The 24,920-nt window shown below is 43.5% G+C and overlaps 1 protein-coding gene across 2 annotated transcripts in view; it reads right to left on the reverse strand.

Moving 5' to 3' along the window:
• WSCD2 (WSC domain containing 2) overlaps positions 1-24,920 on the reverse strand; it is a 573,456-nt gene that overhangs the window by 335,512 nt on the left and 213,024 nt on the right. For both annotated transcript variants that reach the window (XM_040416044.1, XM_040416045.1), the window contains one exon: positions 18,836-19,791. In XM_040416044.1, the coding sequence (XP_040271978.1) occupies positions 18,836-19,217 (382 nt within the window). In that variant the 5' untranslated portion in view covers positions 19,218-19,791. The remainder of the gene's footprint in view (positions 1-18,835; positions 19,792-24,920) is intronic.

Here is a 24,920-nt window from a genome sequence, read left to right on the forward strand (position 1 = left end):
AAACACCCTTAATGACCAGGCCACTTTTTACACTTCTGACCTACACTACTTTCACCGTTTATTGCTCGGTCATGCAACTTACCACCCAAATGAATTTTACCTCCTTTTCTTCTCACTAATAGAGCTTTCATTTGGTGGTATTTCATTGCTGCTGACATTTTTACTTTTTTTGTTATTAATCGAAATTTAACGATTTTTTTGCAAAAAAATGAAATTTTTCACTTTCAGTTGTAAAATTTTGCAAAAAAAACAACATCCATATATAAATTTTTCTCTAAATTTATTGTTCTACATGTCTTTGATAAAAAAAATGTTTGGGTAAAAGTTATAGCGTTTACAAACTATGGTACAAAAATGTGAATTTCCGCTTTTTGAAGCAGCTCTGACTTTCTGAGCACCTGTCATGTTTCCTGAGGTTCTACAATGGCCAGACAGTACAAACACCCCACAAATGACCCTATTTCAGAAAGTAGACACCCTAAGGTATTCGCTGATGGGCATAGTGAGTTCATTGAACTTTTTATTTTTTGTCACAAGTTAGCGGAAAATGATGATTTTTTTTTTCTTACAAAGTCTCATATTCCACTAACTTATGACAAAAAAAAAAAACTTCTATGAACTCACTATGCCCATCACGAAATACCTTGGGGTGTCTTCTTCCAAAATGGGGTCACTTGTGGGGTAATTATACTGCCCTGGCATTCTAGGGGCCCTAATGTGTGGTAAGTAGTTTGAAATCAAAATCTGTAAAAAATGGCCAGTGAAATCCGAAAGGTGCTCTTTGGAATGTGTGCCCCTTTGCCCACCTAGGCTGCAAAAAAGTGTCACACATGTGGTATCTCCGTACTCAGGAGAAGTTGGGGAATGTGTTTTGTGGTGTCATTTTACATATACCCATGCTGGGTGAGATAAATATCTTGGTCAAATGCCAACTTTGTATAAAAAAAATGGGAAAAGTTGTCTTTTGCCAAGATATTTCTCTCACCCAGCATGGGTATATGTAAAATGACACCCCAAAACACATTGCCCAACTTCTCCTGAGTACGGAAATACCACATGTGTGACACTTTTTTGCAGCCTAGGTGGGCAAAGGGGCCCACATTCCAAAGAGCACCTTTCGGATTTCACCAGCCATTTTTTACAGATTTTGATTTCAAACTACTTACCACACATTAGGGCCCTTAGAATGCCAGGGCAGTATAACTACCCCAGAAGTGACCCCATTTTGGAAAGAAGACACCCCAAGGTATTCGCTGATGGGCATAGTGAGTTCATGGAAGTTTTTATTTTTTGTCACAAGTTAGTGGAATATGAGACTTTGTAAGAAAAAAATAGATAAATAAAAAATCATCATTTTCCGCTAACTTGTGACAAAAAATAAAAAATTCTAGGAACTCGCCATGCCCCTCACGGAATACCTTGGGGTGTCTTCTTTCCAAAATGGGGTCACTTGTGGGGTAGTTATACTGCCCTGGCATTCTAGGGGCCCTAATGTAAGGGTAAGTAGTTTGAAATCAAAATCTGTAAAAAATGGCTGGTGAAATCCGAAAGGTGCTCTTTGGAATGTGGGCCCCTTTGCCCACCTAGGCTGCAAAAAAGTGTCACACATGTGGTATCTCCGTACTCAGGAGAAGTTGGGCAATGTGTTTTGGGGTGTCATTTTACATATACCCATGCTTGGTGAGATAAATATCTCGGCAAAAGACAACTTTTCCCATTTTTTTATACAAAGTTGGAATTTGACCGAGATATTTCTCTCACCCAGCATGGGTATATGTAAAATGACACCCCAAAACACATTTCCCAACTTCTCCTGAGTACGGAGATACCAGATGTGTGACACTTTTTTGCAGCCTAGGTGGGCAAAGGGGCCCACATTCCTTTTATGAGGGCATTTTTAGACATTTGGATCCCAGACTTCTTCTCACGCTTTAGGGCCCCTAAAATGCCAGGGAAGTATAAATACCCCACATGTGACCCCATTTTGGAAAGAAGACAAGGTATTCAATGAGGGGCATGGCGAGTTCATAGAATTTTTTTTTTTTTGGCACAAGTCAGCGGAAATTGATTTTTTTTTTTATCACAAAGTCTCGCTTTCCGCTTACTTGGGACAAAAATTTCAATCTTTCATGGACTCAATATGACCCTCACGAAATACCTTGGGGTGTCTTCTTTCCGAAATGGGGTCACATGTGGGTTATTTATACTGCCCTGGCATTCTAGGGGCCCTAAAGCGTGAGAAGAAGTCTGGAATATAAATGTCTAAAAATTTGGATTCCGTGAGGGGTATGGTGAGTTCACGTGAGATTTTATTTTTTGACACAAGTTAGTGGAATACGAGACTTTGTAAGAAAAAAATAATAATTTCCGCTAACTTGGGCCAAAAAAATGTCTGAATGGAGCCTTACAGGGGGGTGATCAATGACAGGGGGGTGATCAATGACAGGGGGGTGATCAGGGAGTCTATATGGGGTGATCACCCCCTGTCATTGATCACCCCCCTGTAAGGCTCCATTCAGATGTCCGTATGTGTTTTGCGGATCCGATCCATGTATCCGTGGATCCGTAAAAAACATACGGACGTTTGAATGGAGCCTTACAGGGGGGTGATCAATAACAGGGGGGTGATCAATGACAGGGGGGTGATCAGGGAGTCTATATGGGGTGATCACGCCCCTGTCATTGATCACCCCCCTGTAAGGCTCCATTCAGATGTCCGTATGTGTTTTGCGGATCCGATCCATGTATCCGTGGATCCGTAAAAAAACATACGGACGTTTGAATGGAGCCTTACAGGGGGGTGATAAATGACAGGGGGGTGATCAATGACAGGGGGGTGATCAGGGAGTCTATATGGGGTGATCACGCCCCTGTCATTGATCACCCCCCTGTAAGGCTCCATTTAGATGTCCGTATGTGTTTTGCGGATCCGAATTATGTATCCGTGGATCCGTAAAAAACATACGGACATTTGAATGGAGCCTTACAGGGGAGTGATCAATGACAAAGGGGTGATCAATGACAGGGGGGTGATCAGGGAGTCTATATGGGGTGATCACCCCCCTGTCATTGATCACCCCCCTATAAGGCTCCATTCAGATGTCCGTATGTGTTTTTCGGATCCGATCCATGTATCCGTGGATCCGTAAAAAACATACGGACGTTTGAATGGAGCCTTACAGGGGGTGATCAATGACAGAGGGGTGATCAGGAAGTCTATATGGGGTGATCACCCCCCTGTAAGGCTCCATTCAGAAGTCTGTATGTGTTTTGCGGATCTGATCCATGTATCCGTGGATCCGTAAAAATCATACGGACGTCTGAATGGAGCCTTACAGGGGGGTGATCAATGACAGAGGGGTGATCAGGAAGTCTATATGGGGTGATCACCCCCCTGTAAGGCTCCATTCAGAAGTCTGTATGTGTTTTGCGGATCCGATCCATGTATCCGTGGATCCGTAAAAATCATACGGACGTCTGAATGGAGCCTTACAGGGGGGTGATCAATGACAGGGGGGTGATCAATGACAGGGGGATGATCAGGGAGTCTATATGGGGTGATCACCCCCGTCATTGATCACCCCCCTGTAAGGCTCCATTCAGACGTCCGTATGTGTTTTGCGGATCCGATCCATGTATCCGTGGATCCGTAAAAAAACATACGGACGTTTGAATGGAGCCTTACAGGGGGGTGATAAATGACAGGGGGGTGATCAATGACAGGGGGGTGATCAGGGAGTCTATATGGGGTGATCACCCCCCTGTCATTGATCACCCCCCTATAAGGCTCCATTCAGATGTCCGTATGTGTTTTTCGGATCCGATCCATGTATCCGTGGATCCGTAAAAAACATACGGACGTTTGAATGGAGCCTTACAGGGGGTGATCAATGACAGAGGGGTGATCAGGAAGTCTATATGGGGTGATCACCCCCCTGTAAGGCTCCATTCAGAAGTCTGTATGTGTTTTGCGGATCTGATCCATGTATCCGTGGATCCGTAAAAATCATACGGACATCTGAATGGAGCCTTACAGGGGGGTGATCAATGACAGAGGGGTGATCAGGAAGTCTATATGGGGTGATCACCCCCCTGTAAGGCTCCATTCAGAAGTCTGTATGTGTTTTGCGGATCCGATCCATGTATCCGTGGATCCGTAAAAATCATACGGACGTCTGAATGGAGCCTTACAGGGGGGTGATCAATGACAGGGGGGTGATCAATGACAGGGGGATGATCAGGGAGTCTATATGGGGTGATCACCCCCGTCATTGATCACCCCCCTGTAAGGCTCCATTCAGACGTCCGTATGTGTTTTGCGGATCCGATCCATGTATCCGTGGATCCGTAAAAAAACATACGGACGTTTGAATGGAGCCTTACAGGGGGGTGATAAATGACAGGGGGGTGATCAATGACAGGGGGGTGATCAGGGAGTCTATATGGGGTGATCACGCCCCTGTCATTGATCACCCCCCTGTAAGGCTCCATTTAGATGTCCGTATGTGTTTTGCGGATCCGAATTATGTATCCGTGGATCCGTAAAAAACATACGGACATTTGAATGGAGCCTTACAGGGGGGTGATCAATGACAAAGGGGTGATCAATGACAGGGGGGTGATCAGGGAGTCTATATGGGGTGATCACCCCCCTGTCATTGATCACCCCCCTATAAGGCTCCATTCAGATGTCCGTATGTGTTTTTCGGATCCGATCCATGTATCCGTGGATCCGTAAAAAACATACGGACGTTTGAATGGAGCCTTACAGGGGGTGATCAATGACAGAGGGGTGATCAGGAAGTCTATATGGGGTGATCACCCCCCTGTAAGGCTCCATTCAGAAGTCTGTATGTGTTTTGCGGATCTGATCCATGTATCCGTGGATCCGTAAAAATCATACGGACGTCTGAATGGATCCTTACAGGGGGGTGATCAATGACAGAGGGGTGATCAGGAAGTCTATATGGCGTGATCACCCCCCTGTAAGGCTCCATTCAGAAGTCTGTATGTGTTTTTCGGATCCGATCCATGTATCCGTGGATCCGTAAAAATCATACGGACGTCTGAATGGAGCCTTACAGGGGGGTGATCAATGACAGGGGGGTGATCAATGACAGGGGGATGATCAGGGAGTCTATATGGGGTGATCACCCCCGTCATTGATCACCCCCCTGTAAGGCTCCATTCAGACGTCCGTATGTGTTTTGCGGATCCGATCCATGTATCCGTGGATCCGTAAAAAACATACGGACGTTTGAATGGAGCCTTACAGGGGGGTGATCAATGACAGGGGGGTGATCAGGGAGTCTATATGGGTGATCACCCCCCTGTAAGGCTCCATTCAGATGTCTGTATGTGTTTTGCGGATCCGATCCATGTATCCGTGGATCCGTAAAAATCATACGGACATCTAAATGGAGCCTTACAGGGGGGTGATCAATGACAGGGGGGTGATCAATGACAGGGGGGTGATCAGGGAGTCTATATGGGGTGATCAGGGGTTAATAAGGGGTTAATAAGTGACAGGGGGGGTGTAGTGTAGTGGTGCTTGGTGCTACTTATTACTGAGCTGCCTGTGTCCTCTGGTGGTCGATCCAAACAAAAGGGACCACCAGAGGACCAAGTAGCAGGTATATTAGACGCTGTTATCAGCGTCTAATATACCTGTTAGGGGTTAAAAAAATCGCATCTCCAGCCTGCCAGCGAACGATCGCCGCTGGCAGGCTGGAGATCCACTCGCTTACCTTCCGATCCTGTGAACGCGCGCGCCTATGTGCGCGCGTTCACAGGAGATCTCACGTCTCGCGAGAGGACGCGTATATGCGTCCACTCAGAAGAGCAGGGCTGCCGCCAGGACGCAATCCTGCGTACGGCGGTCCTGAGGCGGTTAATGAGCGGCTGGTGGCCAATGCGATACAACATGAGATTGAAGATGTGCGCATGGCAAATGCAAAGAATATGTGTAGTGAAGGACTGGCAGTGTGGGCGAGACTGGAGCTCGATGTGTGTGTGTGTGTGAGGAAATGAAGTAGAGTGGCTAGTGGGCGCGAGATATGAAAGGGGAAAAGAATGGTGCCAATAAATAAGGGATGAATTAGTAAATGAATTAAATAATATGAATGAATAAATATGAAGCAATATGAAATATTATGAAATGTGTAAAGGCATAGGAGGACTATATTCTGAAAACACAATATTACATACTGTACATCAATTAACTTATCTCAATTGACATGAATTTAAAAAAATGAGCACAAATCAATATGAAAAAATATGAAAAAAAATACATAAAGAAAAAATGTAAAACCAATAAATAGGCAAAAAGCATAGAAAAAATATTTTTCCAACAGTAAAGAGGAAAAAATTATTTTAAACATAGTGAGTTACAGCATTAACCCTTTATTTCTGGACTTTTGCCTAATTAGATTTGCCTTTATTCATTCCCTCACTCATTTATTTTCTGTACGTTGTATACCAGTTTTAACTTAAGAAACTATGTATTAATTACAGATCCCACTTAAAAAGGTGTAATGACAGACCAAAACATCTGGGGAACACAATGTGGCTAATATACTTTGTCTATTCCTGGATATAAACAACACTGAATGGAAAACTAAGTGATGTGTACATCCTTTTGACTATTAAAAATAATTGCATATACTCTAACTGGAGTGCCGTGGATATTCCAAATCTCAGATTATTTTTTTCTCTCATGAGCACCTGGAACATATAATAGGAGTGCAGATCACATGCCTCCATAATTTCACCACTCTGTGGTCTCCTCATGCTGCTGCCACATCACCACTTTCTGGTTTCCTCATGCTGCTGCTACCTCAACACTATGTCACTGGGTCACTCTGTGGCCTCTTCATGCTGCTGCCACTTCACCACTCTGTGCTCTCCTCATGCTGGTGCCACATCACTACTCTCTGGTCTCCTCATGCTGATGCTACCTCAACACTATTTCACTTCACCACTCTGTGGTCTCCTCATGCTGCTGCCACTTCACCACTCTGTGGTCTCCTCATGCTGCTGTCACCTCAACACTATGTCACTGGGTCACTCTTTGGTCTCCTCATGCTGCTGCCACCTTACCATTCTGTCATTGGGCCACTCTGTGGACTTCTCGCGCTGTTCCCACCCTCCCCACTCCATGACTGGGCCACTATTTTGCCTTTTTGGCCTAGTTGACATCATAATTTATTTGACCCTTCTTCTGATCTGTCAAAAGTTAGGAAAAATGAGATGCACAACGGATCCTGTCTATGTAGCTGTAAGGCCTGTATGACATGGTCCCTATTTTGAATCAGAATTGGCTTATGATTTGATAGCCAAAAGCAGGATTGGGTGCAAAACATGCAAATATTTTTAAATACTGATGGATTATTGACCAAATGCTGACCGAGTGAAGGCGGATGCCAAATATTTGTTCTGATGGATTAGAGGAAGGGCAAAATAATCAGTGACGTCAACACAAACTAACTGCTGAAACCCTCTCCACTCTGTCGGGGGGCTCTACTTGTATTAGTATATAATAGAACAGGTTCTGTAGACATCTATGTGGAATCAGCTGACGACGGTGTTAGGGATGAGCGAACCCGAACTGTATAGTTCGGGTTCGTACCGAATTTTGGGGTGTCCGGCGCTTTCTTGGCGCTTTTTGAAAGGCTGCAAAGCAGCCAATCAACAAGCATCATACTACTTGCCCAAGAGGCCATCACAGCCTTGCCTACTATTGGCATGGCTGTGATTGGCCAGTGCAGCATGTGACCCAGCCTCTATATAAGCTTGGGTCACGTAGCGCTGCACGTCACTCTGCTGATACAAATGTAGGGAGAGGTTGCAGCTGCGACGTTAGGGCGAGATTAGGCAGATTAACTCCTCCAAAAGACTTCATTCTGTGATCGATCTACAACTGTGGATCATTGAACTGCTTCTATTCAATTGCTCACTGTTTTTAGGCTGCCCAGAGCGTTTTTCAGTCACTTTTTTCTGGGGTGATCGGCGGCCATTTTGTGGCTTGTGGTGCGCCAGCACAAGCTGCCACCAAGTACATTTAACCATCAATAGTGTGGTTATTTTTTTGCTATATCCTACATCAGGGTCAAGCTGTCATCAAGTGCATTTAACCATCAATAGTGTGGTTATTTTTTGGCCATATACTACATCAGGGGCAAGCTGAGCCTGTCCCCCAAGTGCATTTAACCATCAATAGTGTGGTTATTTGTTGCTATATCCTACATCAGGGTCAAGCTTTCATCAAGTGCATTTAACCATCAATAGTGTGGTTATTTTTTGGCCATATACTACATCAGGGGCAAGCTCAGCCTGTCCCCCAAGTTCATTTAACCATCAATAGTGTGGTTATTTTTTGCTATATCCTACATCAGGGTCAAGCTTTCATCAAGTGCATTTAACCATCAATAGTGTGGTTATTTTTTGGCCATATACTACATCAGGGGCAAGCTCAGCCTGTCCCCCAAGTTCATTTAACCATCAATAGTGTGGTTATTTTTTGCTATATCCTACATCAGGGTCAAGCTTTCATCAAGTGCATTTAACCATCAATAGTGTGGTTATTTTTTGGCCATATACTACATCAGGGGCAAGTTGAGCCTGTCACAAAGTGCATTTAACCATCAATAGTGTGGTTATTTTTTGGCCATATACTACATCAGGGGCAAGTTGAGCCTGTCACCCAGCGCCTAAAAAATAGGCCTCACATTTATATTCATCCAAATCTGTCATTACTGTTTTAGCTGGTCAAGGTTTTTTTAGTGTCCGTCAAAGCACAGTTTTTGTTCTGGGTTGAAAAACAATTCCCAATTTTGCAATTCTCAAAATTAGTGGTTTCTGGTGTATCAGGCCTACTTTAAATCTATCCCTAAAAGGGTAGATTAGATTCAAGGTGCTGATAGGGTCATTCTCAAGAACTTCACACACACGCTACAGTGCAGATCCAAGTCTAATTCTGTGATTAAACGTATACCTGTCACCCAGCGCCTAAAAATAGGCCTCACATTTATATTCATCCAAATCTGTCATTACTGTTTTAGCTGGTCAAGTTATTTAGTGTCCGTCAAAGCACAGTTTTTGTTCTGGGTTGAAAAACAATTCCCAATTTTGCAATTCTCAAAATTAGTGGTTTCTGCTGTATCAGGCCTACTTTAAATCTATCCCTAAAAGGGTAGATTAGATTCAAGGTGCTGATAGGGTAATTCTCAAGAACTTCACACACACGCTACAGTCCAGATCCAAGTCTAATTCTGTGATTAAACGTATACCTGTCACCTAGCGCCTAAAAAATAGGCCTCACATTTATATTCATGCAAATCTGTCATTACTGTTTTAGCTGGTCAAGTTATTTAGTGTCCGTCAAAGCACAATTTTTGTTCTGGGTTGAAAAACAATTCCCAATTTTGCAATTCTCAAAATTAGTGGTTTCTGCTGTATCAGGCCTACTTTAAATCTATCCCTAAAAGGGTAGATTAGATTCAAGGTGCTGATAGGGTAATTCTCAAGAACTTCACACACACGCTACAGTCCAGATCCAAGTCTAATTCTGTGATTAAACGTATACCTGTCACCCAGCGCCAAAAAAATAGGCCTCACATTTATATTCATCCAAATCTGTCATTACTGTTTTAGCTGGTCAAGTTATTTAATGTCCATCAAAGCACAGTTTTTGTTCTGGGTTGAAAAACAATTCCCAATTTTGCAATTCTCAAAATTAGTGGTTTCTGCTGTATCAGGCCTACTTTAAATCTATCCCTAAAAGGGTAGATTAGATTCAAGGTGCTGATAGGGTCATTCTCAAGAACTTCACACACACGCTACAGTGCAGATCCAAGTCTAATTCTGTGATTAAACGTATACCTGTCACCCAGCGCCAAAAAAATAGGCCTCACATTTATATTCATCCAAATTTGTCATTACTGTTTTAGCTGGTCAAGTTATTTAATGTCCAACAAAGCACAGTTTTTGTTCTGGGTTGAAAAACAATTCCCAATTTTGCAATTCTCAAAATTAGTGGTTTCTGCTGTATCAGGCCTACTTTAAATCTATCCCTAAAAGGGTAGATTAGATTCAAGGAGCTGATAGGGTAATTCTCAAGAACTTCACACACACGCTACAGTGCAGATCCAAGTCTAATTCTGTCCGTAAACGTATACCTGTCACCCAGCGCCTAAATAATAGGCCTCAAATTTGTATTCAGCTAAATCTGTCATTACTGGTGTGCCTGTATTAGTGTAATACGGTACCTAAATAGATAGCCAGATAGTGTTAGGTGTCTGTAAAAAAAGGCCTGATTTTGAATTCAATACATTGGCCCGAATAATATTTTTCTTATTGTGGTGAACGGTAACAATGAGGAAAACATCTAGTAAGGGACGCGGATGCGGGACGCGGACATGGTCGTGGTGGTGTTAGTGGACCCTCTGGTGCTGGGAGAGGAAGTGGCCATTCTGCCACAGCCACACATCCTAGTGTACCAACTACCTCAGGTCCCAGTAGCCGCCAGAATTTACAGCCATATTTGGTTGGGCCCAATGCCGTTCTAAGGATGGTAAGGCCTGAGCAGGTACAGGCATTAGTCAATTGGGTGTCCGACAGTGCATCCAGCACGTTCACATTATCTCCCACCCAGTCTTCTGCAGAAAGCGCACAGATGGCGCATGAAAACCAAGCCCATCAGTCTGTCACATCACCCCCATGCATATCAGGGAAACTGTCTGAGCCTCAAGTTATGCAGCAGTCTCTTATGCTGTTTGAAGACTCTGCTGGCAGGGTTTCCCAAGGGCATCAACCTAGCCCTTCCCCAGGGGTGAAAGAGATAGAATGCACTAACGCACAACCACTTATGTTTCCTGATGATGAGGACATGGGAATACCACCTCAGCACGTCTCTGATGATGACGAAACACAGGTGCCAACTGCTGCGTCTTTCTGCAGTGTGTAGACTGAACAGGAGGTCAGGGATCAAGACTGGGTGGAAGACGATTCAGGGGACGATGAGGTCCTAGACCCCACATGGAATAAAGGTCGTGCCACTGACTTTCACAGTTCGGAGGAAGAGGCAGTGGTGAGACCGAGCCAACAGCGTAGCAAAAGACAAAGAGGGAGCAGTGGGCAAAAGCAGAACACCCGCCGCCAAGAGACTCCGCCTGCTACTGACCGCCGCCATCTGGGACCGAGCACCCCAAAGGCAGCTTCAAGGAGTTCCCTGGCATGGCACTTCTTCAAACAATGTGCTGACGACAAGACCCGAGTGGTTTGCACGCTGTGCCATCAGAGCCTGAAGCAAGGCATTAACGTTCTGAACCTTAGCACAACCTTCATGACCAGGCACCTGCATGCAAAGCATGAACTGCAGTGGAGTAAACACCTTAAAAACAAGGAAGTCACTCAGGCTCCCCCTGCTACCTCTTCTGCTGCTGCCGCCTCGGCCTCTTCTGCTGCTGCCGCCTCGGCCTCTTCCTCCGCCTCTGGAGGAACGTTGGCACCTGCCGCCCAGCAAACATGGGATGTACCACCAACACCACCACCTGCGTCACCAAGCATCTCAACTATGTCACACGGCAGCGTTCAGCTCTCCATCTCACAAACATTTAAGAGAAAGCGTTAATTCCCACCTAGCCACCCTCGATCCCTGGCCCTGAATGCCAGCATTTCTAAACTACTGGCCTATGAAATGCTGTCATTTAGGCAGGTGGACACAGACAGCTTCAAACAGCTCATGTCGCTTGCTGTCCCACAGTATTTTGTTCCCAGCCGGCACTACTTCTCCAAGAGAGCCGTGCCTTCCCAGCACAACCAAGTATCCGATAAAATCAAGTGTGCACTGCGCAACGCCATCTGTGGCAAGGTCCACCTAACCACAGATACGTGGATCAGTAAGCATGGCCAGGGACGCTATATCTCCCTAACTGCACACTGGGTAAATGTAGTGGCGGCTGGGCCCCAGGCGGAGAGCTGCTTGGCGCACGTCCTTCCGCCGCCAAGGATCGCAGGGCAACATTTTTTGCCTCCTGTCTCCTCCTCCTCCTACTCAGCTTCCTCCTCCTCTTCTTCCACCTGCTCATCCAGTCAGCCACACACCTTCACCACCAACTTCAGCACAGCCCGGGGTAAACGTCAGCAGGCCGTTCTGAAACTCATATGTTTGGGGGACAGGCCCCACACCGCACAGGAGTTGTGAAGGGGTATAGAACAACAGACCGACGAGTGGTTGCTGCCGGTGAGCCTCAAGCCCGGTGGTGTGCGATAATGGGCGAAATCTCGTTGCAGCTCTGGGACTAGCCGGTTTGACGCACATCCCTTGCCTGGCGCATTTGCTGAATTTGGGGGTGCAGAAGTTCATTCGCAACTACCCCGACATGTCAGAGCTGCTGCATAAAGTGCGGGCCGTCTGTTCGCGCTTCCGGCATTCACATCCTGCCGCTGCTCGCCTGTCTGCGCTACAGCGTAACTTCGGCCTTCCCACTCACCGCCTCATATGCGATGTGCCCACCAGGTGGAACTCCACCTTGCACATGCTGGGCAGACTGTGCGAGCAGCAGCAGGCCATAGTGGAGTTTTAGCTGCAGCACGCACGGGTCAGTCGCACTGCGGAACAGCACCACTTCACCACCAATGACTGGGCCTCCATGCGAGACCTGTGTGCCCTGTTGCGCTGTTTCGAGTACTCCACCAACATGGCCAGTGGCGATGACGCCATTATCAGCGTTACAATACCACTTCTATGTCTCCTTGAGAAAACACTTAGGGCGATGATGGAAGAGGAGTTGGCCCAGGAGGAGGAGGAGGAAGAGGGGTCATTTTTAGCACTTTTAGGCCAGTCTCTTCGAAGTGACTCAGAGGGAGGTTTTTTGCAACAGCAGAGGCCAGGTACAAATGTGGCCAGACAGGGCCCACTACTGGAGGACGAGGAGGACGAGGATGAGGAGGAGGTGGAGGAGGATGAGGATGAAGCATGTTCACAGCGGGCTGGCACCCAACGCAGCTCGGGCCCATCACTGGTGCGTGGCTGGGGGGAAACGCAGGACGATGACGATACGCCGCCCACAGAGGACAGCTTGTCCTTACCTCTGGGCAGCCTGGCACACATGAGCGACTACATGCTGCAGTGCCTGCGCAACGACAGCAGAGTTGCCCACATTTTAACGTGTGCGGACTACTTGGTTGCCACCCTGCTGGATCCACGGTTCAAAGACAATGTGCCCACCTTACTTCATGCACTAAAGCGTGATAGTAAGATGCGCGAGTACAAGCGCACGTTGGTAGACGCGCTACTGAGAGCATTCCCAAATGTCACAGGTGAACAAGTGGAAGCCCAAGGCGAAGGCAGAGGAGGAGCAAGAGGTCGCCAACGCAGCTGTGTCACGGCCAGCTCCTCTGAGGGCAGGGTTAGCATGGCAGATATGTGGAAAAGTTTTGTCACCACGCCACAGCTAACTGCACCACCACCTGATACGAAACGTGTTAGCAGGAGGCAACATTTCAATAACATGGTGGAACAGTACCTGTGCACACCCCTCCACGTACTGACTGATGGTTCGGCCCCATTCAACTTCTGGGTCTCCAAATTGTCCACGTGGCCAGAGCTAGCCTTTTATGCCTTGGAGGTGCTGGCCTGCCCGGCGGCCAGCGTTTTGTCTGAACGTGTATTCAGCACGGCAGGGGGCGTCATTACAGACAAACGCAGCCGCCTGTCTACAGCCAATGTGGACAAGCTGACGTTCATAAAAATGAACCAGGCATGGATCCCACAGGACCTGTCCATCCCTTGTGCAGATTAGACATTAACTACCTCCCCTTAACAATATATTATTGTACTCCAGGGCACTTCCTCATTCAATCCTATTTTTATTTTCATTTTACCATTATATTGCGGGGCAACCCAAAGTTGAATGAACCTCTCCTCTGTCTGGGCCTAAAAATATCTGACAGTGGCCTGTTCCAGTGGTGGGTGACATGAAGCCTGATTCTCTGCTATGACATGAAGACTGATTCTCTGCTGACATGAAGCCAGATTCTCTGTTATGGGACCTCTCTCCTCTGCCTGGGTGCCTGGGCCTAAATATCTGACAATGGACTGTTCCAGTGTTGGGTGACGTAAAGCATGATTTTCTGCTAGGACATGCAGACTGATTATCTGCTGACATGAAGCCAGATTCTCTGTTACGGGACCTCTCTCCTCTGCCTGGGTGCCTGGGCCTAAATATCTGACAATGGACTGTTCCAGTGTTGGGTGACGTAAAGCATGATTCTCTGCTATGACATGCAGACTGATTCTCTGCTGACATGATGCCTGAATCTCTGTTATGGGACCTCTCTCCTCTGTCTGGGTGCCGGGGCCTAAAAATATCTGACAGTGGCCTGTTCCAGTGGTGGGTGACGTGAAGCCTGATTCTCTGCTATGACATGAAGACTGATTCTCTGCTGACATGAAGCCAGATTCTCTGTTACGGGACCTCTCTCCTCTGCCTAGGTGCCTGGGCCTAAATATCTGACAATGGACTGTTCCAGTGTTGGGTGACGTAAAGCATGATTCTCTGCTAGGACATGCAGACTGATTCTCTGCTGACATGAAGCCAGATTTTCTGTTACGGGACCTCTCTCCTCTGCCTGGGTGCCTGGGCCTAAATATCTGACAATGGACTGTTCCAGTGTTGGGTGACGTAAAGCATGATTCTCTGCTATGACATGCAGACTGATTCTCTGCTGACATGAAGCCTGAATCTCTGTTATGGGACCTCTCTCCTCTGTCTGGGTGCCGGGTCCTAAAAATATCTGACAGTGGCCTGTTCCAGTGGTGGGTGACGTGAAGCCTGATTCTCTGCTATGACATGAAGACTGATTCTCTGCTGACATGAAGCCAGATTCTCTGTTACGGGACCTCTCTCCTCTGCCTGGGTGCCTGGGCCTAAATATCTGACAATGGACTGTTCCAGTGTTGGGTGACGTAAAGCATGATTCTCAGCTATGACATGCAGACTGATTCTCTGCTGACATGAAGCCTGAATCTCTGTTATGGGACCTCTCTCCTCTGTCTGGGTCCCTGGGCCTAAATATCTGACAATGGACTGTTACAGTGGTGGGTGACGTTAAGCCAGATTCTCTGCTATGGCATGAAGAGACTGATTCTCTGCTGACGTGAAGCCAGATTCTCTGCTATGGGACCTCTCTCCAATTGATATTGGTTAATTTTTATTTATTTTATTTTTATTTTAATTCATTTCCCTATCCACATTTGTTTGCAGGGGATTTACCTACATGTTGCTGCCTTTTGCAGCCCTCTAGCTCTTTCCTGGGCTGTTTTACAGCCTTTTTAGTGCCGAAAAGTTCGGATCCTCATTGACTTCAATGGGGTTCGGGTTCGGGACGAAGTTCGGGTCGGGTTTGGATCCCGAACCCGAACATTTCCGGGAAGTTCGGCCGAACTTCTCGAACCCGAACAACCAGGTGTTCGCTCAACTCTAGACGGTGTAAAAGGAGTGCGCTTCTTCTTGATGCAAACATCGACCTGTAAGACTGAGTTCATACTTTAGTTATTTGGTCAATTTTGACCCCATAACTGCCCAAATAAGTGAAGTGTGCAGTGATTCTAAGAGCATTGCCTGTCATCTGCATGTCATACAGACTAACAATATTTTTTTACTACCACAGCAGTCTCCCTATGCGTGTTACTGCAAGACACAGTGTTCTACACCACTATACAGTCTCTCTGCAGCCAGGAAATAGCTGTTTTTTAATGCCATGAATAAATTCAGATCGAATCAAATCCTTTTGGAAAATTCGGCGAACCTCATCTCTAGACATAATGATGCCACACAGATCAGTATGACAAACTGAATGCAGTTTCAATTCAACAAGGATGAGAAAACATCAGTTTTTCACAGACAGAACATGGACAACTTTTACGTTGTTTTTCTGAGTAAGTCCTTAGGCCAGTTACACACTAGCGCGTTCACTATAGAAGGTATGGTCTATAGGATGACCATATTTCTTATACAGACTGATGCTTGTCTGATTCAAAGTCACTGCACCATAGTGATTTATGATGCTGTGAGTTTCTGCCCAACCGCAGGTACACTGTATGTACAAACAGTATGGGACAGTAGACTTGAGCTAGGGTTAGAACTCACAGCATTATAAATGACTGTAATGCAGTGACTTTGGTATTACATTGAATGTAAAAATCTTAAAAAATATCTGATCATTAGAAATGGGCAACTGGGGTTTGGGTCTTCCGAATCGGTCGACTGATTCTATTTGGGCCCTATTCAATTCTGACTGGATTGAAAGTGCTCCAGTAATGACTGTAATGCAGTTAGTTTGGGTCAGACAAGCAGTGGTCGGTCTGAAAAATGTGGCCCTCATACAGACCGCTTTTTCTGGACCAATGATGCTAGTGTGTAGCTAGCCTTAGGCAGCAAGTGAACAGTTAGTTATTGAACCTTTGTTGGAAATAGTAAAATGGTCAAACTTAAGGATATTAGCAATTCTGACAAGGGAGAAATTGTGATGGCTAGACAACTGGCTGGACTTGTGGGGTGTTTTCTGTATGCAGTGGTACCTTCTAACAGTGGACAGAGAACTGGTGAACTGGGACAAGTTCAAGGGTACCCGAGACTTACTGAACAAAGAACAATGACCAGTATTTAACTATTGATGGCCTATGCTCAGTATAGGACACCAAAATATAAAACCACACCCCTGCCGTTTTTTGGGTTAGCGTCAGCATTAAACTTTTACTTTGGAAGTGAGAGCTGGTCTTCTATCCTATCCTTTCTCCAAATAATGTTATTCTGTCATGCTTGTATAGTATTTATGATATTCTTAAAATGTTTAAAGGTAAAACATAAATTATTACTAAATTAGTTTACTTGCACATTTTTTAGGCATGTGAAAATAAATATGGTATAATAATGCATGAAAGAGGAAACATGATCAAGCACAAGAATCTCGCTAATTTAAAATCAATCATTTATCTAGTCCACGAAACACACAGTTAGAAATGGGATGATTTAGAAGCTACAGACATATTTTTATTAAAAATATTTAGCCATAGAATAGCATTCTGAAATTCAAATCCATTTAAATAACTTGGTCAAGATCACATGATGACATTCCCATCAACCTGCAGTAAAAACTACAGGTTAAACCTGTAGTAAAAACTATAATTATAAAGCTAGAAAAGTGGTCTTATTAATTTAAATCCCCAAAAAGAAGACATGTACACCAAATTGAATCATAAATGTGAAAAGAGCATCACAGTACTCCAACTTTTCTGCTCCTCCATGGAGTTTTCCTTAATGAAAATACAAACTATATTCGTATTGCTTAGACTAGAATCTGCATTTCTTTCTCTTGAGGTGCTTTGAAACATTTTGTTTGAAATTGCGCAAATACATTTTGCTTTATGCACCAGCAATTTTGCTGCAGCAAAGAATATAACATATTAGATTGTGTATGGTATCATATTAAATATAAATAAAATAAAAAAAAATCTGATCATTAGAAATGAGCAACTGGGGTTTGGGTCTTCCGAATCGGTTGACTGATTCTATTTGGGTCCTAATCAATTCTGCCTGAATTGAAAGTGCTCCAGTTGGTCTGAAAATTTATGTATGAAAATGTATGTATGACATTCTGAGGTCTCCTATGCCAGGTATTTTTTCTCTCTAGTCTTTAATTTTTTTCACAATTTTTTATTAATTTTTCTTCCCCCTTCCTCCCGCAAGTTCAACCCAATCGAATCACCAAAAATTCTGATTTGGATGCAAGTTCAGGTCGAATTTGATTTATTTAGAATCAATTTGCTCATATCTACTGATCATTGGTCAATGTCATAAAGTTAGATAACTTTATAACTGTTACTATAGGGCTGTACAAAGTAAAAAAAAAAAAAAGTTCTTTGCAGTGCCACAGTTGTTTTGGTAGTCCAAAGACAGACATTGGCCGACATTTACTAATTCTGTCTAAAAGTAAGACAGAGTAAACTCCAGATTTATCACAGTGATTTATGCTGGATGATAGACCAGGCACAACTATATACTGTCCAGTCTAATTTTACTCTACCTGTTTGTTGGCATAATTTACTAATAAAGCTGTGCCAATATTTTGGCTGCATTTTCTGGTGCATGGTGCTACATTTTAGCCGGTCCCCTTCTCTCTAAGTCAGGTCCCTTTGTCTGATAAGTCAAAGAAATTTGTCCCAAACAGGTTAAGAAATTTGGTACAAACAATTTATAACAGTTGGCAGAATTCTGTTGCATTTTGATAAGTAAATTCCCCTCATTGTTTTCTAATATTTTACCACCCCTTTAAAAGGGTTGTCAAGCCAGGACAAAATGTTTAAAAACAGCTCAGAATATTCTAAAATAACAAAATAAATCATTCTCCCCTTATCAATATTCCAACTCCCCAGGTCCAACATTGTCTGGGTCTCCTGCCTGTCTCTACTCCCTGCTTCCTTTCCATATGGACATTTGACTGTAGTGGCCAATCACTGATCACAGTGGTGACCTGTTAAAGCCAGCAATTGTCTGCAGTAGTGAAATGTCCATGCTGAGAGAGCAGAAAGCAGAGATTGACATGGGACCCAGGAAGTACTGGAACGGGAGCAGCAGAGAATCTGTAAAGTGATCCTGACTTATATTGTTGGTACAAACATTAATGGCTGTTTTAAAAAAAAAAACTATGTCAGCTGGGAAGATACCTTGGAATGTTCTAAAGTCATCAGCTGGTATAATCTTTTTTTGGAGTTTTAAAATTGTATAAAAACAAAGAACAGTTGTAACACAGATCGGAGGCTTATGTTACTTACCTCTTCCTTCTTCTTGTTCTCTCATAGTTCTCCCTTTAAGAGCTCTGTTCCATGTACCTCCAAAGTCTCCTTGCTTACTCCTCTCCAGAGACTCTTTTCCTGATGTTTTGAACCATGGTCCATATCTCCGTGGCATGCTTGGTGACTCTGGGGCTTCCTTAAACACCCTACTTAACTGGGCTGTTCCAGGTTCCTGGAGATCTCCTCGATCACTGATGCCATTAATCAAGGTCTTTTCGCTATCTGACACAATATGTTCCCCTTCAAAAGTTGCGTGCAAAAATACAACACTTCCAGCCGTTAAATATAAGATTATGAATGTGAAAAAGCGTACAGGCTTCCGTCGAAAATACCTCTGAAATTTTGCAATTATCTTGGCCATATCTTGTACATTATCTGAGTTTATTTTAAAAGCCTTTTTAGTAGTTTAATTAATCACAATATTCAACTTCCATTTCTGCCAGATTCCATTTACAACATCCTCTTTTATAGACACAAGCAGAATATTTAAGCAGAAATAAGCTGTTTATGAAAATATATTGCAATTTCAAAATTATCTGGAGGAGAAAACACATCTTCGCACTAAAAAGCAGCGTGCTGTAAAAATAGGAACAGATTTCTTTTCAAGTGACTGCGCTGTGTATTCCATCTCTGCTCAGTCAACTCCTAGCCAATAAAGGTTCCAAAGAGGGACCCTAGAGATGCCATTGATGGACAGATCATTTTAAGAAAATTGAGAATATGAAGCTGGTTTGAAAGCTGATCAGCTGACACAGCTCTCTCTCATTCTCTCTGCTTTCAGTTCCTGAGCACAGATTCTTGGAAGCATCGCTTTAATGGAAATGACACCACTTCTTTTTCTGTAAAGAAGAAAGGTCCCTGGATACAAAATACTCAGAGGAACCCTTTGTTAAATAAACTGTCATTCACTTTGGTCCAAGATGAAAATGCTGCACCTACAAGGCAAATGGAAAACAACCTCATTAGCCATTTGGGACATTTCAGCTTAAAAACAGGAGAAAGAAAAAACTGAATATTTTGTACAACAACAAATTGAGATCTAAAACAAGAAAATGTAAAAACATATTCATGTATCTAGGTTAACACTATATGATACTTGAATGAATATATTGAATGAATCTATCTATCATATATCTTTCTATCTACCTATGTCATTGTAAAATATGACCCTATATTTAATGGTGTTTTATCATGAAGTTCAGTCTTCAGTATAGCTAACTATCTTCATATGAACATGAACCTGTGGCACAGAATGTTCTCTCTGATCTGCAGGCAACACATTAAAAAGAAGAGCTGACTAGATTGAAACAAATCAGTAACTTGTGGTTTATTGATTTACATCCCTGTTTCTCATGGACATAAGAGTCCAGTGGGCTTTATTGACAGTATTCCTTGTGTGGATGTTCATACAGAGACAGTTGTTGAATCTTTATTAGGACTACAAGTCAAAAATTCTACTGAATCTTTTCCTACAACTCTAAAACTAATGTTCAATACTGAAAGAGGGTTCTGCTTCTGTACTAATGACAGCCACATCAGGTTTCACAGAAGGACTGGGGAGCACCTACTGCCATCATGCATAGTGTGGTGACACATATAACCAATATTAGGTGTCATGGTTTAGGGTGCTATTAGTTACCATGGCTGTTTCCGTCTAATATTCATGAAGGAAACATTGACAGCCTTCAGTGTGCCCAGGACATTGTGGAACCAGTCCTACTGCCTTATTTGACTCAGTTAGGATATGTGGTGTTCCAACTAGATAACATCTGCCCACACACTGCCTGTGCTGCACCAAGGTGCTCTTCAAGGTATCTAGCATTGCCTCTGGCCAGCTCGATCGCCAGATCTCTCCCCCATTGAGAATGTCTGGGTATGGTTGGGGATACAGGGCTCCAATCCAGAGCAGCCAACAACCGTCCAAGTTGAAAGAGCTTGGAATGACATACCACAGGCGGATATACAACATGTGTATAATTGTTACCATGTCAGAGTGGCAGCTTGTATTGCAGCACGGTAAGATGCCACCGAGTACTATTGTGAGCCTGTCTCAACACATACCCTGCTGTAGAACTCAAAATAAAGTGTGTACCACCTTGGCTATGTGACCATTGACCAAGCACCATTAGTAGTTTACATGATGTCAATCTCGACCACATCAAGTTTTCCAGGTACTCTTTTTTCATTTTCAGGTAGTGTATATTATCTGCCTAGTTGATACCGCTCTATAACATGCTTCCTGCATATTGTACAGTATGTTTAATGAGACAAGTACCAAAACTAGTGATTGCCATGCAAATCCTCACAAACACAAGCTCTTAGCTTGTAATCTGCAGTGGTTTCAAGATAATTTTCCGTATCATGATTGATCTCTCTATGTATCTACAATGTTTACTAGATAATAACATGTAAGGGTACTTTCACACTTGCGTTCTGAAGATCGCCAGAACTGCCTGCCGGATCCGGAAATCCATATGCAAACTGATATCATTTGTAGACTGATCCAGATGCGGATCCATCTGACAAATGCATTGAAATACCGGATCCGTCTCTCCGGTGTCATCCGGAAAAACCGAGCCAGTATTTATTGTTTTCAAGTTTTTAAAGTCTACGCATGCGCAGACCGAAAGACCGGATCCGTCAATGCAGCAATTTTAATGCCGGATCCGGCACTAATACATTTCAATGGAAATTAATGCAAGTGTTTCGGAATTTTGGACGGAGAAAATAGTGCAGCATGCTGCGGTATTTTCTCCGGCCAAATACCGTAAGAGGGACTGAACTGATGCATCCTGATGCATACGGAACGGAATGCTCTCCATTGAGAATGCATTAGGATTAAACTGGGACGGAACTCAATACCGGAAAAGAATAACGGTTGTGTGAAAGTACCCTAAGAATGCTACAAATAGCAAAATAGCAAAATAGAAGAAGGTCAGAGTCTTCCCCATGGCCAACTTTGGCAGCAAGTAAAGTCAGAATTTGAAAATAATGAGGGAGATTTACTAACGAAAGTGCACCAAAATTCTGCCACAATGTGGGCAGAAAAACTAGCATACATGTCTTGCACCATATATGCTACATATTTTAGACTATTTTTTTTAACTTGTGTGTTAAGGGGGCATGGCTTTGCTGAAAAGAAGAAGTGGCCTAGCAGAAAAGGGGAATGGCTTAACATGCGACAAAATTTTGGTGCATAATTCTGATATAAAGTAACTCTAATAGGTGATAAAAACCTACACTAGGCAGCCTAGAGATGCACCAGATTTATCATCCAGCAGCGGTAAAAGCGATAAACCTGGTGCCTTTTATGACTTTCTAGTTTATGCTAAGTTTAGTTTAAATATTAGACAACTACACCACTCTGTCCTATGTTCTGCTAGAGGAGGTGGTTATAGTGAATTCACTAAAAGAATTCAAGAAGGGCATTGATGAATTTCTGGAGTGTAATCATATTACAGGTTATAGTTGTTAGATTTCTAGAGAGGTTGTTGATCCAGGGAGTTATTCTGATTGCCTGACTGGAGTCAGGAAGTTTTTTTCCCCCTAAAATGGGGAAAATTGGCTTTCACCTCATAGGTTTTTTGCCTTCCTCTGGATCAACTTGCAGGATAACAGGCTGAACTGGATGAACAGATGTCTTTTTTCAACTTTACAAACTATGGCCTAGTTCACACAAACGTATGGCTTTTATAGTTTTTTGCGGTCCGTTTTTCACGAATCCGTTGCTCCGTTTTTGAGTTCCGTTGTGTTTCCGTTTCCGTTCTGTTTTTCCGTTTCACTTTTCAGTATGGCAAATACAGTATACAGTAATTAAATAGAAAAAATTGGGCTGGGCATAACATTTTCAATAGATGGTTCCGCAAAACGGAACGGATACGGAAGACATACGGATGCATTTCCGTATGTGTTCCTTTTTTTTGCGGACCCGTTGACTTTAATGTAGCCACGGAACATGAATGGACATATTCTATCTTTCAACGGAACGGAAAAACGGAAATACGGAAATGGAATGCTTACGGAGCACATTCTGTTTTTAATGCGGACCCATTGAAATGGATGGTTCCGTATACGGACCGTATACGGAACACAAAAAAACTGCCCGTACACTCGTAAAAAAAACGTTTGTGTGAACTAGGCCTATGTTACTAGGGTATGTTACTATGTCCCTTCCTTTCTTGATATTGCAGTTAACTGCCTTCAATTTACTAGTATCCCTTTCACTTTCCTTTTCCATCCGTACACCCCACCAGTGAGTGTAAATGGACCTCTTAAGTTCTGGCCAATAGCATATACAGTACTACATCTAGTTACATCTATTGTGAAATTGACCCTGTGGGGGAAATTTATCATGGCTAATACACCCAAATTCTGGAATTACGACTTTTTGGAGTTATTCATGCAAACATGTGACTTTTTGAATTTTCACATCACTCACTCCAGTTTTGAAAAGTGGATTGAAATGGGGTGTGGCTTGCCCAAGAGATCCAGCCCTAGGCAACCTGTTAGTGTATTACTCTGTTGTGCAATACACTAACAAGCAATGCATTGAAATTCAGATGTATTGTAATGCATTGCAGAGGGGATCAGACCCCCAAAAGTTAAATTCAGAAATAATGTAAAAAAAAAGTAAAAAAAGTGTTTTTAATAAGAAAAATAAAGAAAAAAACGCCCCTTTGACCTGATTTTATAATAAAAAATAGAAAAAGAAAGAAAAACACACATATTAGGTATCGCCGCATCCGTAACGACCGGCTCTATAAATATATCACATGATCGACCCCGTCCGATAAATACCATCAAAAAATAAAAATAAAAAACTGTGTAAAAAAAGCCATTTTTGTCACCTTACATCACAAAAAGTGCAGCACCAAGCGATCAAAAAGGCATATGTCCCACAAAATGATACCAATAAAACCGTCACCTCATCCCTCAAAAAATTAACTCTTTATTTTTTTTTGTTTCAAATAAGCTATTATTGTGTTAAAGTGAAATAAATAAAAAAAAGTATAAATATTAGGTATCGCCGCATCCGCAACAACCAGCTCTATAAAAATATCACATAACCTAACCTCTCAGGTGAACACCATAAATAAATAAAAACTGCATCAAAAAAAATCCATTTTTGTCACATTACATCCCAAAAATTGCAATATCAAGCAATCAAAAAGGCGTATGCCATCCAAAATAGTACCAATGAAACCGTCACCTTAGCCCACCAAAAATGAGACCCTAACTAAGACAATCGGTCAAAAAGTTAAAAAGCTATCACTCTCTGACAATGGAGACACTAAAATATGATTCCCTTACGTCCTACCAGCAGCACAGATGGGGGGGTTAACCACCCCCCATGGACTGGTAGGACCGGCGGAATTTTAATGAGCCCAAGTAATAATTAAACACTTAACCCTCCCCTATAAAGGAGGGAATCGCCTCCAGCCCATTGTGTTTTTTTCTGTCCTCCGGACAGGTGGACTGTGCGGTGATTCCCCCTCTCTTAGGGAGGAATCTTTTTTTCATTTTATTTGCGGGCTTTGCCTTCGCTTTTACTAGATGGCTTGTCCGGCAGCTTACCTGCTGCCGGCGCTGCGCAGCAGTGCTTCGCTGCGGTGCGTTTTTCGGCGTCCTCAGTCCTTTTCCTTGCGGCCGCTGGGCGCCGCCATCTTCCGGAAGTGATGTTGGAATCTGACGTCACTTCCGGAATTTTTCCTTGCTACACGATTTCGCATCATTATTGCGATTTTTTTATATATAATTCGCGATTTTTCCTCCTGTTGGAGGTTTTATTGTATTCCTTCCTGGGGGGAAACCTTTTTATTTACTGATTTGAAAATCTGCCTCCTGGATCTCTGAATCAACATTCATCTCCCATTATAGACTAGATGTCAGATTAGCTGAGTACTCGGCCTTTGGGCAGACTATTCTTAGTTCTGCCAGGCATGATGGCCCTCCCTAGGGGTTTTTCTTGCTATCTCCCCATCTGTGCTGCTGGTAGGACGTAAGGGAATCATTAATTTCTAACGATAATTTGTTTTCCCTTAGTCCTAACAGCAGCACACAAATT

This window comes from Bufo bufo, chromosome 2 (genome assembly GCF_905171765.1).
Source record: "Bufo bufo chromosome 2, aBufBuf1.1, whole genome shotgun sequence".
NCBI lineage: Eukaryota > Metazoa > Chordata > Amphibia > Anura > Bufonidae > Bufo > Bufo bufo.